The sequence below is a fragment of the Sceloporus occidentalis genome, unplaced genomic scaffold (genome assembly GCF_023333645.1).
Source record: "Sceloporus occidentalis isolate IW3139 unplaced genomic scaffold, rSceOcc1.0.p SCAF_1, whole genome shotgun sequence".
Classification (NCBI taxonomy): Eukaryota; Metazoa; Chordata; class Lepidosauria; order Squamata; family Phrynosomatidae; genus Sceloporus; species Sceloporus occidentalis.
This window is the reverse complement of record NW_028316981.1, coordinates 235858418-235876485: the sequence shown is the minus strand read 5'-3', so window position 1 is coordinate 235876485 and position 18068 is coordinate 235858418. Positions and strand designations below refer to the sequence as shown.

The following is an 18068-nucleotide window of genomic DNA, read 5'->3' as shown; positions in this document are numbered from 1 at the left end:
TTAATTTATATTTTGACATACCCAATATTTTTTTAAAACTAAAGGGTGGCATTTTCTGCAAAATAACCTCAGGTAGACCTCCTGAGAAAGCAAGTAATACTCTGCCTACACTAGTATTTATTTAGTCAGATTCCTCACTAAATATTAAGGATTAACCTTTGTTTTAAAGGACCATATCTGAACCTAGAAAACAAAAAACACACTTCATTAGATCTTAACTCGTTGCCATGCACCTTTGGGCACCTCCCACAAACAATAACACATTACCATTGCTATATCTAATCTCCACATAGTCAATTTTGGTATAATTTGTGTATGATCTTATTGCTGAGAATTGAAAGAAGTCAATAAGTGCAATGACAATATATTCTTAAGTGTCAATGAGTGCAATGTGTGCTCAGTACCATAATTATTGCTTATGTGCGGAGGTCAACAGGGCTTTCAGATAATCTTACAGTGATCTTTATTACAGTAATTTAATTGTTCAGTTGGGGCTATGGATTCTTCAATAGGGCTGGTCTTACCATTAGGTAGAGTGCGGCGTGGCCTCGGGCAGCTGATTTTGGTTGTCATAAAAGGCAGCAAAACATTATCTAATACGTTATTGCTGTTGAGTTTATTTTAATTCCCAAAGAGAAGTGCTTGTGTAATTGAGTCCAAGGTGCGAAAATGAGAGTGAAAATACAGAACACATTTGGCACATTTTAGAATGATGTCTTTTTATCATGGGCCACATTTTTCTTCACCTATGCATCAAACATTTAACATACATTGCCCCAGCCAGCCTGCCCACTGGCCCAAGCTCTGCTTGAATCAATACTGGTACATTTCCCAGGTGTTCAAGGACACAAGATATAGAGCTGCCTGAACATATGCAAATATACCCATATGGTTGATTTCAGATGTGGAATTTAGTGTGTATTAGTGGCATAATGGAAGGGGGAATGCAAACACTTGCTATTCTGATGCATCCCCTTTGCTTATACATAGTCATTATAGAATACTTAATAACATATGAAAAAGGACTACTCTGCAACTTGTGCAACACATTAAAACATTGGAATTAATTTGAAATGGCAGCAGCCCTATGTTTTCATTCTCTGCTTGTGAAAACAGAATTTCTTCTTCCTAGCCTCACACTAATAAAATATTTTAGATACTATCATTATGATGCTCAAAGCAAAAGGTGTCTATTTATCCAAGGTAAAGATGGACAGAAGGTAGATCTCTGGATGATTTGCCATCATTCTGCAAGGACTTTTGATTTTCAATTCTCTAACAGTCACTAACAGAAACAAAAAAATTATCCCACTGAAATTAAGAAAGCATATGGTATAAATTTTTTGGGAAGAAGAACTGTAACCATTCACCTCTGGTACTCAAATTAATTACTAGGTTCCAAATTTTTAAATTCTAAATGTATATCTTCTGCACCAAAGCTCCAGCTGATGGTTCCTGGAGCTGTATTTTTTATACACATATAAAAAGTGCCTGCAAGTTTTCCCATCTCTAATTCTAGGATGCCCAGCTTTGGGCAAGAGCAGGTTTCTTTATTCAAAGTTAAATTATATTTATTGACACACTGCATTTCTGTGATGCTTCCAGATATTTTTTTTTTAAAGCAAGTTCACAGAAAAATAAAATCTAGAAACATGTTAATAGAAGGAACATGCATTTCAGTGTTTGGATTCTAAAGCCTGTGAGAATAAAATTATCTTGGTTAGAGGCCAAAATTATAATTACCTGGTTGGGAGAGACGGGTGAGATTCCATAACTGGGGGACCACTACTGAGAAGGCTCTCTCTTCAACTGCCTCACTTCTCATGGCTTTTTGGATGCCTAATGGACCAAGACCATGATCAGGATTTTTGGCTTGCACTGACTACAAGCTGACCACTAGAACCTTATGTTTTCCAGAAATTTATAAAATAAAACTTGACTTAAAAAAATTAAAATAATACCAAGTGTAACTGTCACCTTCCTGCTGCTGAACAGTTACTATGCCTTCCTCACTGTTCTATTGGCTGATCAGCCCACATAAGCATAATAGCTCTCCAGGAGTTTTCATAGTCTTGACACTGGAACACCCTGTCCTTGGCAGCAATCCAGTGATCATTCCTCAGTAGGAAAATGGCTTCCTATGCCAGCTGCCTGATACCACCTGCAAGTAGAGAAAATGGCTCTATTTTACCATAGAGCTCAACTAAATTATCATACAGATATACTCAATTGCATGGTGCTGTATTTTTCACCAGGGGTGGGAATCATGCACCCCCCCCCCCAGATGATGCAACTCCAGACTGCAATTCCCAGCAGCCCTAGTGAGCACACGCCAATTAGACATTTGGTGTGTCTATGGCAGGGATGGAGGAGAACTTCCACCGTAACACCCAATGCAGGCTATCAGTAAAGGAAAACTGTTATTTATAAGCCTTAATACTGGCTGTTCATAAATTATAGATTGTCATTTGGGTGAGAAGGGGCCAAATTGCTAGATATGGCCTGAGGCTGCTAGTGGCTAATCCATCTGTTGCACTGTAAGGAGCAGGTTTGTGGAGCCAAGATGGCATCGCAATCCTGAAACGCTGAAAAGTCAGGTCAGAGGATAGCCTAAAGCATGTTTGCAGTCAGAACAACATTATTTCCTATTCATTTGAAGCATACTTTTTTTTCCATAGCAGTTTACAAAGACCAATAATAGGACAGTCTTGTCCTCAGGGTTACATGATACAAAAGAAAAAGGAGATTGGGAGGGAGGAAGAGAAATACAAATGCAGAAACTAATTCTTATAACAACCATCTGCAGTTCACAGTTGATGGAAAGAAGGGCCAAATGTCACTGGTCAAAATGGCTATCTTCTCTCCTGCACCTCAGTCTGATGGAATGGCTCTTTCCCATGACAGTGGGAAGGGAGGGCCAGGCAGCTGCTAGGCATCTGGAGTTACATTAGTGATGAAATGGTACAGTTAAAGAATTTATGTCCCACATTTCCATTTAGAAGAGGTCAAGGGACCACAAGGTTCTCTTTAAATCACCAGAACATATAATCAACAAATAGTATAATAGAATTTAATATTAAAAAGAGTATGACTAAATATACTAAAAGAAGAATGTAATACTAAGGAGTGCAGTGGTTAAGTGCCGGTACTGCGGCCTCTCACAAGCGTAGGGTTGTGAGTTCGGTCCTGCAGGGCTCCAAGTTTCACTCAGCCTTGCATCCTTCCATAGGTCGCTAAAATTAGTACCCAGCTTGTTCGGGGCAATTAGCTTACACATTGTAAACTGTTTAGGGAGTACTTAAGTATAGAAATGTATTTGCTATTGCTATTGCTAAAAGTCAGAAACAGCAATAAAACCCACCTGCACACTCAACCAGATATCATTCTCCAGAAAAGCTAGCACTAGCCACCATGCGACAGGCCAAACTCCTTCCTGCTAAAGGATTTTGCCACCTGGAAAGAGAATGGAGAAAGGTGAGACACTCTAATTAGGGAGTTCCAGAAACTAGGAATGGATACAGAAAATCTCTTTTACACACATAGACATACCCCCCCACACACACACACACTCCAGCATTTCACAAATGAAGACTGAGAGATGTGTGGCCAAGCAACATCAGAGTGTGTTCAAGATGGCAAAAGTTATTAATGAGGAAGAATACACAAAGAGAGGTTGCAGAAGTTTGCTTTTGCCTGACTCTTCTGGGGAGGACAAAATTCTGCCTCCCTCTCTCCCCTCACTGAGTTCTGAATATCATGCTGCACTGTTACAGTGATATTATTCCACTTTTACCGCTACAGCTTCCTCCTGTGGCATTCTGGGGTTTACAGTTTAAGGAGGGGCATTTAGACGTCTCAGCCAGAGAGCTCTTAGGCCTCATTAAGCTATAAATTCCAGAACGCCACAGGAAGCAGCCATAGCAGCTGAAGTGGCATAATAGCATTATAACAGTGCAGTGTGATATTGACTACTTTTGCACTTTGTATTCAATTTGAAGCAACTGAAGTAAGCTGACAACAAAAGAGGAAATTGGAGAGGGAGGAGATGGAGAGAGAAATTGGGACATTTTAAAAATAGGTGAAAAGGTGGAACAACAAAGGCTGAATCTGGATTGTCTCTCCCAAACTGGGACAGTTGGAGGGTATTACTCTTTGTGTTACAGTGGTTGGTGAGACCTTATCTACCTGAGGCTTCAAGGCTCCCAAGTACCAAGAAAGTGATGACAGTTAAGACTACAACAAGGCAGTCCCTGCAGATGTCACTATTCACCTCAGCACCTTAGGTGCTCTTCGTTGCCAGATGAATGGTGTGGCAGCAGTGATGTGACTGTTCTGGAAGGGCAGTTTGAGGCGTTGACACTCTTGTCTAAACTGCATAACAATGAACTTGCAATATAGGTGACCATATTCCTGAAAAAAAAGAAGAAGAAGGCCTTCATGAAACAAGTTGCACTACAAATCTGCTAAGTAAATGTCACTGAGGATGTCTTACCGTAATCTGGAATGCTTTTTATGACCACGTAGAGGTGATATGTAAAGGTGACTCATAAGCTCATTGAGTTCATTCTTATCTGGTACTGAGCAGAAAAAAAATCTCACTCTTCTAAACCAGATTCTAAGTTCAAATCTCAAGGTAAATAATAATAAAAAAATACCATGCAAAACTGATTCAGTCATGAAAGGAAGGCTAGACTAGATCCTTACATTATTCAGAGACAGATCAGGGCATCACCTGGGTTAAATGTTGCATGTAGCCCACCCTTTTGACAGCCCCCAGTCTCCCCCCCCCCCCCATCACTCCAAAAAGAGAATCACCTCTTCTGGAAGCCTCTAGGATTCTCTCCAAGGTATAGAGGAGTGGCCTTGCTTAGTGTGTATGAGTATGTGAGGAGGGAGTTTTTATTCTCTCTCCCCCATTCTAAAAATGGAAATAAACTTCTGGTCTCTTTCTGTTCTTCATAAAATACTCTCAACCTCCTAGCATTTTTTGTACATAGTGGGACATCCCCATGTGGGAGGGCAGAGTGGCTACAGATCCATCCAAGTTACCCTTGCTGATTTAGAGGAACATGATTCAGAATACCTTGGACTTTGGTTTAAATATTTCACTTTATCTCACTGAAAGGCAGAGGCATGTACTGCTCCCCCATCTTTTCAATGGTCTGACTTGTGGCTACTAAAAGAGGGAGAATCTGGTGGTGTAGTGAAATGTGAACATATTGTTATTGTGTGCAAGGTAGTATGCATCGAGAACATGATGTTTGACTTCCAACTCATGCTGGAAGATGCACATATCTCCCCCCGCCCCCAGTGAGTCTATTGAACATTCTATGAACCTTGCAAGATTTTTCAAGTGTTCAGCTGCACATTCAAAATAGTCTTCACATGGTCATCCTCACTTTGATTTCAGGGAAATCCTGACAATAAAAAGCGGCACAATTTGTCCACTTTATTCATGGGTTAATGCCGGGACAATTGTGAATTTGCACATCATTGTCTGAAAACAATCCTGCTCTTGCGGGATATTCATGGATTTAATACCCATTTATTCACAGGATACGGGTGCTTCCCTCTCGTATGATAAACTCCTGTGATTGCCTTTTTGTCTCCTGTCTCATCTCAAAGAGGCCACTTTGTTTAAAACAATCACAATAGAGATTCTCTTGCAACTGTTTATTATGTCTTTGGCTATTAACAGAGAGGTTAATCAAGACTCTTATTTCCTTCCTATTTCATACCAGGAAAGAAAAAGAAGAGACATTTCAATCTTTTCTTGAAAGATTTAGATTATTTCCATCTTGCTGACTAATGTCTTAAAAATCCACCACCTCACATCTGATGGGCTACTATGGGTCATAATGAAGTAAGATCTTTGGCTTTGTTTTAATTACTATCTGCATTGGAGAAGAGAGTACCTGGATTTTAAGATTCCCAATACCTGGACATTAGGATTCTGATGTTCAGAAGGCATTCTGCTGTTTCTCACACACCAGCCCTATTTTTGAAGGTGTTCAGTCAAGTTTCCAATACTCCTAGTGTTGTCTTCTAAATGATAAACTAATTAGCCCCTTTTTTCCTCTGTTTTTCCAAAAATTCTATCCCGCAATCACTACCTGCATCAACAATATCAATGTATATGTGGCTCATTATTGCTTTGCTCCAACAATGTCCTTTTTTTTTGCTCCCTTCCTTTCATGTGCTTTATTTTTCTCTCTGCAATTCTTTGTCTCATTCACCTTTCCAAAACAAAAAGACATCTTTGACTTTGGGGCTCCCTTTTCAAAAAGTTTTATACATACAATTATCCCACCCCCGAAACCATACCACCCCCAAGATACACACAGATATTCTCCAAAGTCAACCAAACTGATTATAGTACTTAGCGACTGGTAAGCAAACCTTTCCATAAGTTACTATGTGAAGCAGGAGGAGACTATTATTATTAAAATAATTAATAAATGGGACCCACATTGTATAGAATTAACTATGTGGATGGTTCTTTTCGTGCATTTACATGGCCCACTTTTCGTAAGGGCCATTGAACAGAGAGTGTTTTTTCCCAACTATGAAGAGTCACTGCCTCTTTCAAGTGGTAAGATGTTTCTAACGTCACTAGACAGAAAGAGACAATCAGCAATTTATGCAGAATAGGCTCATTGGATCCCAGGAACTGTGCTAAGGGACTGTGGCTAGTTAGTAGTATTATTGCTAAGAGCCTGATTTCTGGCTGCTGACTTGAATTTTGAAAAGATACATTAATTGACAAAATTAAGTTGAACACAGTTTAATCATGCCCCTCCACCCAAAGGTAAAGGAATAAAAAGAATGCAGCACTGTGTACATTGAGACATGCATTGGTTGTTTTTGGCAGCAGCTATGGCCTAAATGGAGCCCAAATAGTGTAGTGGTTTGAGTATTGGGCTATGACACTGAAGACCAGTGTATAAATCCCTGCTTAGTCATGGAAACCCACTAGGTGACCTTAGGTAAGTCACACTCTCTCAGCCTCAAACACAGGCAAAGAGCTAGACAAATTAATGCCTCTGTTTGATTTGTTCAAATCTTGCAATAACATTCCTTGATAAGTTTGCCTTAATGTCACTGTATGTCAGAAATTATTTGAAGGCACATAGCAACACCAGGGACTGGCACCTTATTTGTGCCAACTGACTACAACTCTTTCTTTCCGGGAATTTTTCCAGGGTTCACCCGCCAATAGCTTGCAGACTGGCACTAGTTCATAGACCACCATTTTGAGTAGCACTACTTTAGGGAATGCAGGACAGGGCAAGGGGTACAAGCAGCTGGGAATGTGGTATAAACAGCTATATCTTCAAAGAGAGGTGGATATACAGTGGGCTAAGGAGGAATGAAGAATTGCCACTCTGCAACCCAGCACCTGCCTAAGATGGTTGCATCACTTTGCCTAGTGATAAGGCCCTGATTCCAGATTCCTGCCTGGCTTGGACTATGCACTTTCTGGAATGTTTCTGGGGTGTATCCACACTGTACAGCTTTACTCCTTGGATGATATGACTCCATTCTGCACAATGTTGGGAATCTGAAGTTTGGTAATGTACTTACTGCTAGACAATTCTAATGCATACTCCTTTAAATTAGAGCATTAGATCTCTCAAGCAGGGATTTCTAAGTACCTCAACAGACTACAAAATGCCAGGAGTGTGTAGGATGGAGGCGTGGCAATTAAAGTGGTTTCAAAGCTCTATAGTTGTTGTGCAGTGTGGATACACCCTTGGCTTTCTTTGCTGCCTTGGAACACGATAAAGCACATGCTTTTGATGAAGCAACTACTTCCAACTCCCTATGAGTTTCTGTTGCTGCTTCAGATCTTGATTGCTACTTGTTTTGGACCACATTCCTGGTTCTGGCCCATTTGCAGTCTCAACGGTTTCTCCTGGCCTCTCTCCCCTTACTCACTGAATCTTAGACCAGGGAGTGGGGGACATTGCAGAGCTATTTGGAGAGGAAATCAGAAGGCAGGCAAGTATTTGTCCCTAGTTTGGCTCTCTACCTCCCAGAGTACAGAAAATTTACTTTTCTGAATGACAACCCCCAAGATTCCCAAGCCTTCGTGTGTCCAGAGGGATACTGGGAAGTTAAATTTAAAAACAGTAATGTTGCTCATTACTTTCAATTTCTGCATAAACTCAAGGCAAACCTAGGATTTAAAACACTTTGCCTTGGTCGGCTGCAGCTATGTAAGAAGGTATCACCTTTTAAACTGTTGTTACCATATCTTTGAGCCAACGTCCAGAGTGCAGGAGGACAGTGAATTTAAAACTGACTGCAAATTCCAGCAGGATTTTTCTCTACTGACATCACTGGAGGCGTGGTTGTATGCATAAGTTTACTGTTCTTTTACTTTACCTAGCGCATTCCTGTGTCCTTGACAACTTTATAGAGAGACACACTGCGTCATTGGTAAGTGGACACAGAGAGAAGTGACAACAGTGAAATGAACATTGGCAGAACTAGGATGATGGTGATTTACAACAGCTTTAACAGTTGGACCGGTGGTTGGGTAATATATGTTCTTTCCACTCAGTGACCCTGGTATATTTTTGGTATATTTCTTATAAACCAGATAGACGTGCAAGTACAATGATGTCTGCATTTCCAAATGACCTCCAAGGAACAGCAGCCCTGTAGAACCATTTGTGTGTCTACACTCTGCAGCTTTAGTGGCAAACTTTGCTGGAGGCCTTTGGCTGCAGAGTGTGTTACTATAATCCAGGGGACAAAAATATTCAGGAGTAGCCATGTCGGTTGTGCAGCAAAATACAACAAAATCCCAAATCCACAAGCAGCAATTCATTTTGGGACCAGTTCTGTAGCGTATATTATGCAAGCTTTTGAAACTTCACTGGCTTCATCATGTAGGAGAAAAATAGTGATGATGTACTGCTGCTTGTGGATTTGGGGTTTTGTAGCTGTAGTGTATCTGAAATGGACCCCAACTGTTAGGCTGGCAACAGTGAGAGCATTTTTTTTTTTTTTGGTAGGCAGGCAACTCTAATTGTCTCCTTCTCTCCCCCACATCCCCTGCTATTACTTTTATCTTCCTCCAGCATTCATATAGGCCAATTTAGAAGCATAAGTATAGCCTCTAAGATACTGTGAATGAGAGTTAATGGGAAGCATTATTGCTTCACATTTCATGCCTTTACCCTGTCTGAGATTTGTAGTTTTGTGAGATATTTAGCTTTCCTTATCAGAGAGCTTTAGTGCCACAACAAATAACAAATCCCAGGATTCCAGAGGATGGAGCCTTGTCTAACTGTCAAGTAGTGTCAAATTGCATTAATTCTGCAATGCAGATACAGACCATATTACAAATTTTTGCCACATTGCCAAAAAAGCCTTTAAAGCAACCACATGCCACTTTTAAATAGGGTGCACTGGGAGTACACATCTTGTTTTGAAGCTGAATCACATTTCCAGGAGAGCAGTTTGGCTTCAGAACAAATTTTAACGTGAAATTTCTCCTTTTAATGTTTATTGTTGTTGTCTCTGTATAATTAAACAAAAGAATCTCAAGCTAAATTTTGGCAGGGACATAGCAAATTTAAAAGAAAATAGCTTTTTAAAAAGTGCTGTAACTATGACAAATATGGCATCAATGGAAGCTTTTACATAGCTGCAAACTGGCTAGGATGGGGATGGGTAATGACCAGCTCTGCATTACTGTGCACACATGCACATGCATACACACGTACGTGCACACACACACCACGTTTTATATTATCTGGTAGTGGAACTGAATATTGTTCTTAGTACTAATAAAAAGTACTGGCAGTGACTGAGATTATACAGTTCCTGGATTCTCAGTGTGATCAGGTCCAGCGAACTGCATTCTCACTGCAGCATCTCAGGGAGCTAGGCTGCAACACTATTCCCACTGATTGTATTGACATATATATGTAGCATCATACATCCAAATTTGGTTTGTGTAATTTTTTTTACAAATATCATGGTAATATGCTAACATGCAGGTAAGAACTACAGCACTGAGATTACCAAAACAATTAACTATGGTGTTCTGTCTTCCTACAAATGTCTATGTCTTCCTACAAATAAATCCCATTACACTTATTGAGCCTTGTACTTGAGTGAGGGTATACTGATTGCAGCCAGTGATCAAAATCTTAGTCAGTGGTGGTGAAGATTAGTGTACATATGCTGGAAATCCTGTGGGTGAAGCCTGTTTGTTCTCTGGCAGTATGACAGCAGCCAATGGACTGAAACAGATGGGGGGGGGATGCTATTTAGGGGGACATGGTGATTAGATGACGCAAACTGCATGGAAGGCATCCTAAACCTGGCTACAAAAAGAGTGGATTTTATCCACCCCTTTCTGTGGTCTATTTGGGACCACAGCAGTGAACAACCTTGGGATTGCAACATCCGGTTGCCACAGTCCTGCAGTGATTGGGTTGGTAGCGGCCTCTGGCTGCTCCTTTTGCCCCATCTGCTTGATGCCGGTGTGAAGATACATCTCCACAGGACACTCTTCCAATACAGAGCCAGGTCACCAACATTCAGTAGCTGGAGAAAAAGGAACAAGCTTTACTGTCCTGGGGCTGTTGGAGGTTGTTAGTACACGCTGCATCCCTGCTCTATATTTGAGGTTTTCATATTTTCATATGTTCATATCTGGAGCCAGGCATGTTCTTAAGAGGTTACAATGACCTTTGAAACACCAGGTGAATTTCCCTTGGGAAGGACACAGAGACCCGAAGACACTTGAAAGTCTGGACTTAGGGAGCTGGGTATGTTTAGCCTGGAGTAGAGACAGTTAAGAGGAGATATGATAGCCGTTTAAATATTTGAAGGAATGTCATTTTGAGGAGGGAGCAAGCTTGTTTTCTGCTGCTCCAGAAAATAGGACCTGAGACAATGGATGCAAGCTACAGGAAAAGAGATTCCACCTCAACATTAGGAGGAACTTTCTGACAGAACTGTTCAACAGTGGAACACACTCCCTTGGAGAATGGTGGAGCCTCCTTCTTTTCAGGTTTTTAAACAGAGGCTGGATGGCCATCTGTCAGGGATGCTTTGATTCTGAGTTCCTACATGGCAGGGGTTTGGACAGGATGGCCCTTGTGGCCTCTTCTAACTCTATGATTCCATGATTCTTGCACACAGTTGGCCTCCAGCCTGTGCTCCCTGTGCACAGAGCGATTCTTCCACTCACTGTGTCACCCTCAGACTTTGTCTGAGCCGTTTCACACTTTCCCTAGTCTACTCTTCAGGATAGGTAAATACTGCCCTCTCTACAACCCTAAAAATCCGCTATCCAGTTTCCATACCTCTGCTTTGGTTAGCTCTGTGTGGTGTGTCTGTGTGAATTACTATCATTGGTTTGATTGCAATCTTGCATATTTCTGAATAAAAACCTTAATTCACCCAAACTTGAAATCCTCCTCAGTTAGTACTGGATGCAGGTGGAAACGATCTTCAAGTTAGCCAACCTCCTGCTAGCCTTCTTGAGCTAAGCAAAGTCCCCCAAAGTTCTGTGTCCCTCAGCTGATACAGTTGATGGGGATCCCCTGTCCTTCCACTTTTCTTTGGGTAACAAGATCTGGAAGGGTGAAGGTTGATCTTCTTTTCCTGGCTGTGCAAGAGCGGTCAGACAGTGCTAGGGTGCAGTTCTACACCAGTCATTGATCATTTGAGGAGGGATCTCCCTGGTGCTATCCAGTTGCCATTGTGCAGGTGGAGAGGCATTGCATAATGAGGTACTGGCAACCTCCTTGCACTGTGTCTGAGAAAGTAGCTATACTGGCATAAGCCCCTGATGATACCAGTATAAACCACCAAGAGAATTTTGGCATAAATGATTTAGCTTGCCAAGAATAATCCAAACATGTAGCAAAGGAAGAATAATCCAATTTACAGTGATAATTTTTCCTGTCCATGTATTATTCTATTAAATAAAATATGGAAATCTACAGAATATCCTTGTTTTAAATTTAGAGCATTAAAAAAACCCTACTCTTGTGGCAATCTCTGAGAACATGAAGATGTTGTTTTTTATTAGGCTTTTTAAAATATAAAAGCCTACACTTGTGCAACAAGTTGTGTATATTCTGGGAAAAGCCTTACACATTCCAGTCCAAACTGCCGTAACCAGCCTAGGCAGCAAAGTTTGCTGAGTTTATGCTGGCACTGAAACAATACAGGAAGTATATGTTGGCTTTTCCCCAGCAGTGTTTTGATTATAAATTAATCTCTTGAGATATTGTGACTGCTTCAAATGGTTAATGTGTATAGTTAATGATTGTCGGAGCAGGTGTCCAATGAGCACTTTTCTCAGCGCATATAAAGCCTTGAGGGAGTTAGGCAGGAAAGAGCACATGAGAGAAACCCAGACAAAATAAGCGACTGGGGCTAACTGCAAAGATGTCAAAGAACCTCTTAACCTTTCTCCGCTTCTTTGTGCTCTTGCTTGGCTTTTCGATTATTTGCTTAGGAGCCTTTTGCATCTCTACAGGTGCCCCTGGCTGCAAGTGCAATAGTTTACCTATAGCCTATTTTCTGTTACCCTTGGGGTTCTTTCTTCTCATCACTGGGATTTTCTGGAGCACTTATCATGAGGCCAGTAAGCACAAGAGCTTATTTCACAGCATTTTACCTGGAAATCGTAGAATTCGAGAGAGCCATGTCAATACCATAGACAGGTACGTCTCCAGTGTTTCAGTCCACGGTTCCAGTCTTTGCATTTGTTCAACATTTTGAATCCTGCACACATTATCATCTCTTTTCCCTCTATTTTAGCCCAGTCCTTGCATTTTTTCCATTCCAGTATCTCTCCAGTCATTGGCTAACCCATAATTTCTTATGATGTATTTGATCACACCATTCCTTGTCTCCCTTCCTGATACTATCCAGTATTTGTTAAGTCAAAAAGCATGCTGTACTTTTATTTCTATTATATTTTAAATGTACTTTAATTTATTTTCAGTATTTTAATAGGCTTGCTTCATTTAATGATTTCAAAACTTTTGTACAATTTATTATTTCAACTATATTTTGTTTAACTTACTGGAAGCTGTCTTGTGTCCCATACTGGGGAAAAGGTGGGATATAAATGAAATAAACCACTACTAATTTTTCTTCCCACCCAGTTCTGTGCACATTATTTTTCATCATATGTTAAGTCACCAGTTTAAATCTTCTATTTTAATCTATTATCAATTTATTATTGCTGTGCACAATCCATTGTCTGTTATCTTGCTTCCTATTTGCTTAAATGATTTTTTATATTTGCTTAGTACTTTCCTGATCAGGGCCTATATACTATAAAGACACCAGATCTTGTCTGATATTAGAAGCTTAGCAGGGTCAGCTCTGGTTAGTACTTGGAAGAAAGATTGCCAATGAATGCCAAGTGCTGGAGGTTATATTTCAGAAGAAGGAACTGGCAAAACCACCTTTGAGTATTTCTTCCCTAAGAAAATCCTGTGAAAATTAATGGGGTTGCCATAAGTCAACAAATAATATGAGAGCATATATACACACAACACACATGGTTTGTATGGGTTGTGCATCAGTTTCTATGCATAAATACATTTCACATTTAAAGCCATTATTTTCTTCTCACTTATGTTTAGGAGACTGTTCCAAAAAACTGTGTTTTTTTAAAAATTAATGTTTTGAGTCGAGATTACCTGTGGGCTGAACTCTGTTAGTGGGATTCTCTGTTGCTGCTCTTTGGAATGACATGAGAGGAGGCACTGGGAGCCACAGGGCGAATCTAATCCAGTGGGCTGGATCCAGATTAAATTAGTAGTATTTTGAGACTACAGTGAGCTCTAAGTATCCACTGATTCCTTATCCACTGATTCGGCCATCCATGGCTTGAAAATATTCAGATATAAATTCCAAAAAGCAAACATTAGTTTTGCCATTTGATATAAGGGGCGACATATTACTGTGCCATTGTAGTTAATGGGACTTGAGCATCCACGGATTTTGGTATCCACAAGAGGTCCTGCAACCAAACTACAGTGGATACTAAGTGGTCCACTGTATTAAAATCAGTGTGAAAAACTAGGTATGACCAACTTAAATTTTAATGAGGCCTCACCTGACTTAAATCAAGATCCCAATACATTCTGCTTTTTTCCTTTCTTTGCATAACTACAGCAAAGCCAGTTTGTTGTCTTCCATTTGTTTAAATAACTGACAACTGTGCAGGTTACAGTTAGTGAATAAATGAATTAAGAATGTCGTTTCTTTATTCAATATTAAAAAAATGAGAAAAATTTATTCTGCAGAAAGTCCAGGACACTATGGTCAGAGTTTTATATTGTTTTTCTGTCCGTGCAACTTTTCTTGTTTTCAGCATTATATGGAACATTTTTTAAAAAGCTAAAAAAAAAGTCTTAGGTCAATAAAAGCAGTAGAAGTTACCGTTCTTTTTTCTAATATTTTATGACTAGTTCAGTTCTGGAAACAATTGCTTACTTTGTTCCTCCATTAATTGAAAAAATATCTGATCCATATTTAACTATTCATTTAATTTTATTCCAGTCCTTTAATAATTTGGTCTCTCTCTCTCTCTCTTTTTATGCAACATTCACTGTTAACATTGCCAGTCAAAGAGCCAGTGTAGTGCTAGAGCACTGGGCTTGGTGGCAGCAAAATCAAATTAAGTTCCCAGCCCAGTGAAAAAGCTCCTTAGATGACTTTCCGTGAGTCACTCCCCCTCATAGTTGTTATGAACACAGGAAAAGTCTGTGTGCTCTTCAGAGGAAGGGTAGCATTTAAAAAAATGTAATCAACAAATTACTGAATGACAAGGTATCTGCCAGGGCACTTCCATTTTACTTTCAGTTGATTTAAGCAAACACTTTAATGATGGAAATAATTATCCAAAGATGCCCTGTGACATACAGCACACATCCTGATGGGCTAGATTGCAAGCGCTGAAGGATTCTTAATAGCAAAATAATGAGTTTAAAATGATTCCAGAATATTGTATGATCTAAAATAGAATCTCAATCTTTAAAAAAATATTACTGGTATAATGCAAAACCCTACACTCATAGGTCTCTGCACTATTTTTTCAAATAGATTTTAACATGCTAGATTCCATATTGTTCAAGCAGTGCTCAGCAACAGAGCGCTTCACTGTTATCTGCACATCCTGCAGTTTATATCTATGTATCTCAGCCATTCCTAGAGTGAAGACTGCTGCTCTCACAGTAAGAGTTTCCATAAGTCAAAGTGGCCTCCCGCCTGGTAAAGTTTGTTAATGGGCCATGGATACAAATGTCACTTCCTGTTCTGTTGTGGTAACAGCATCACAAACACTCACAATCGACAAAGCAGCAGCTCTATAAATACAACACAGCACGGACCCTGGTTAGATATCCAGAAATAACGCTTTGAAACAGCTTCTAGCCTGCACTTCCCAAATAAATCATACTGTATAAATAAGCTTAGACAGACTACAGGATTCTAATAGAAGGCAGGGATATAAAAACTGAGAGAAATCCTTCCTTATCCAAATCTTATGTCATTGTCAGTGGTAGATATATCAAAATTCCTAAAAGCAGAGTGGCTACCTTTCTGGGGGCTACCTCCAAATTGCCCTGAACATACCTTATCTTCTATGATTTTGGAAGCTAAGCCGGGCCAGGGCAGGTCTGCTTTAGGGCTTGAAAGACAGACCACATAGTAATACCAGGTATCACCAGACAGGACTAGGAAACCATTCTGCTTGAAACCCTAGAGAGCTGGTGCCAATCAGTTGACTGAGCTAGATGGATCCACAGTGTGACATCTGACTCAGTATAAGGCTATGTTCTTTTGTTTGAATTTTGACCACGAGGAGGAATGTGGTGAGCAAATGCAAGGACTGAAGGCCAGATTAGGTCTGTGCAGACATTTATTGTTGTTGTGTGCCTTCAATGTTTCCAACTTATGGCAACCCAAAGTAGACCCTATCATAGAGTTTTCTGGGGCAGAGAGTGTGTGACTCACCAAAGGTGGGTTTTCATGACTGAGCAGGTATTTGAGCCCTGGTCTGCAGTCACAGTCCAACATTCAAACCGCTACACCATACTGTCTCTCATACAGCAGAAATTTGTTATTATTGTACCTTCAAGTCATTTCTGACTTATGAGGACCCTAAGGCAAGCCCGTCACAGGGTTTTCTTGGCAAGTTTTATTCAGAGGGTTTTTTGTCAGTACCTCCCTGAGGCTGAAAGTGTGATTTGCCCAAGATCACTCAGTGGCTTTCTATGGCCGAGATTCAAACCCTGGTCTTCAGAGTCATAGGTCCAATGCTCAAACCACTGCACCACTCTCTACATCAGAGATACACCAGAAATGTTATATACAGTAGATGGTTGTACATCCTTAAAAACAACTTGTGTTTTTGTCCTGTGTTATTTGCAGGCCTGACTTCTACCCTCCCTCTTATGAAGACAGCACAGATCCTGAAAAGCAGACATTTCCCCTGCCAGTCAGCCCACTGGAAAGAGAGAAGGAAACGTATAACATACCTCCACCTCTGTACACAGAGAGCAGCTTTGAATTCATTGACGAAGCGAGCACCCAGGAAGAACAGCCGCCTTCATATGAAGCATCCCTGAAGCAGGGAACAACTGAACATGATTCAACACCTATAGAGACTTCTAACCCACCTGTGCCAGAGACCAGCTGCTAATGAAGCGGCTTGTCAGAAGGCTTGAGCAGGACATGGAAGAATGTCTGCTGTTCTGGGAACCAGGCAGCGGCTAGGGCATTGTATGCCAAATGCTGTGGAAGTGGACGGAGCACAGGGCTGCTCTACCAATGTGCATTGGGTGCCAGGGTAGCCTTGTGAGTAGTACTCAGTGGCTGGCAGTGTGGCATTAGAAAGGTTATTTCAGAAATAATGTGGTACTCTCAACCAGGAAAACTGCCTAGTGTGTTTAAGGCTATGACTGATGTCACTGGGTTCAAAACAGTATAGCTGGCTGGTTGCGATACTGTTTGCTTTGAATCTGCTTGTTTACATTGTTGTGGTTTTACTCTGCCCATGTGAAGAAATGGCAGCAAGAACCAACACCATCGTGTAAAGAGCAACAGCAGCAGCAGCAAATAAACTGCCAGAGGCAGGGACATTGTGGAAAGAGTGAAAAAAGAAATCCTAATGATTTCTAATGATGAACTATGGAGGCATGTGCGTGCACACACATACACATGTTCTAAATGAAATCAGCTATGCTATTGCTGAAGGGAAGCATTTTATTCTTCCTTTGGCATTTACAAAGATGATGGGAGGCATTTTTCCAGCTTTAAACTCCTGAGGGTAAATAATACATCTTGTAACAGAGAGCCAGTTGTGGTGGCTGAATAAAACTAAATCTTGATTGGATCACAGAGTCTAATTTTACAGCTGAAGTAACCAAAAGGCTTTGATTTAAACTCAGGTAGTTTCACTAAAATATGTACAAATAACACTGAAGAATATGGATCTAGACTGTTTTATCTAGGCTGCTGAATTGGCTTTATTTTGTAACTGTTGTGGCATTTTTATGCAATACATATAGATGGTGGTCTTCAGCCACATGCCATGTGGACAAAGTGTTGTTTAGGATGAAATATAATGGTGAAAGCAGTTCTTTGTTGATGAATATTTCTTTTGAAAAATGCTATTGGTATTAATAACGTAATTTCCCCATTATGTTTAATAACTGTGTCTCAGGTCTTGAGGGGAAAAATTCCAAAGCTGATGTCTTGATAAACGTGACCAACTAGGTATGGAGACCATGAACACTTGAACTATAGAATAACTAGAATTGGTGCATCTGATGTCAATGTGTGATATCTGTTTACATCTCCCGTCAGCTCTGACATCCATTTTCTTTGTTAGCAAAGGCTAAATGTGGGATAGAAAATCTCTTGATGGATTATCTAACAGTTGGCATTTTGTAATGTAATCTAACAGTTGTTTATTTTGTAATGGCAATGAGTTTGTACTCTGCTCTGGGACCACCTGGTTTACATACTGCATTGCACTTTCTTCTAATAAAGTTTTGTACTGAAAACTG

At 40.3% G+C, this 18068-nt stretch overlaps 1 protein-coding gene and 1 long non-coding RNA gene across 5 annotated transcripts in view; one reads left to right on the top strand and one right to left on the bottom strand.

The window, feature by feature from the left end:
- Positions 1-4400, bottom strand: part of LOC149323635 (uncharacterized) — a 36894-nt gene extending 32494 nt beyond the window's left edge. For 2 of the 4 annotated variants that reach the window (XR_016277311.1, XR_016277313.1), the window contains exons 1-3: positions 4271-4400; positions 3362-3453; positions 1744-2161 (exon numbers count right to left, since the gene is read on the bottom strand). This is a non-coding gene — a long non-coding RNA (uncharacterized LOC149323635). The remainder of the gene's footprint in view (positions 1-1743; positions 2162-3361; positions 3454-4270) is intronic. The other 2 variants (XR_016277312.1, XR_016277315.1) reach the window with 2 other exon arrangements.
- An 8023-nt stretch (positions 4401-12423) lies between these two features.
- Positions 12424-18068, top strand: TMEM252 (transmembrane protein 252). The gene is made up of 2 exons (XM_089490333.1): positions 12424-12701; positions 16429-18068. The coding sequence occupies exons 1-2, from the start codon at positions 12424-12426 to the stop codon at positions 16697-16699; spliced, it is 549 nt and encodes a 182-aa protein (XP_089346459.1). The 3' UTR covers positions 16700-18068.

What these genes read in the sequence shown, in the direction of transcription:
- TMEM252 (XM_089490333.1), top strand. Translation starts at nt 12,424, where the DNA reads ATGTCAAAGAACCTCTTAACCTTTCTCCGCTTCTTTGTGCTCTTGCTT. An exon ending in CATGTCAATACCATAGACAG is followed by an intron (nt 12,702 to 16,428) that starts GTACGTCTCCAG and finishes TGTTATTTGCAG; the next exon opens with GCCTGACTTCTACCCTCCCT.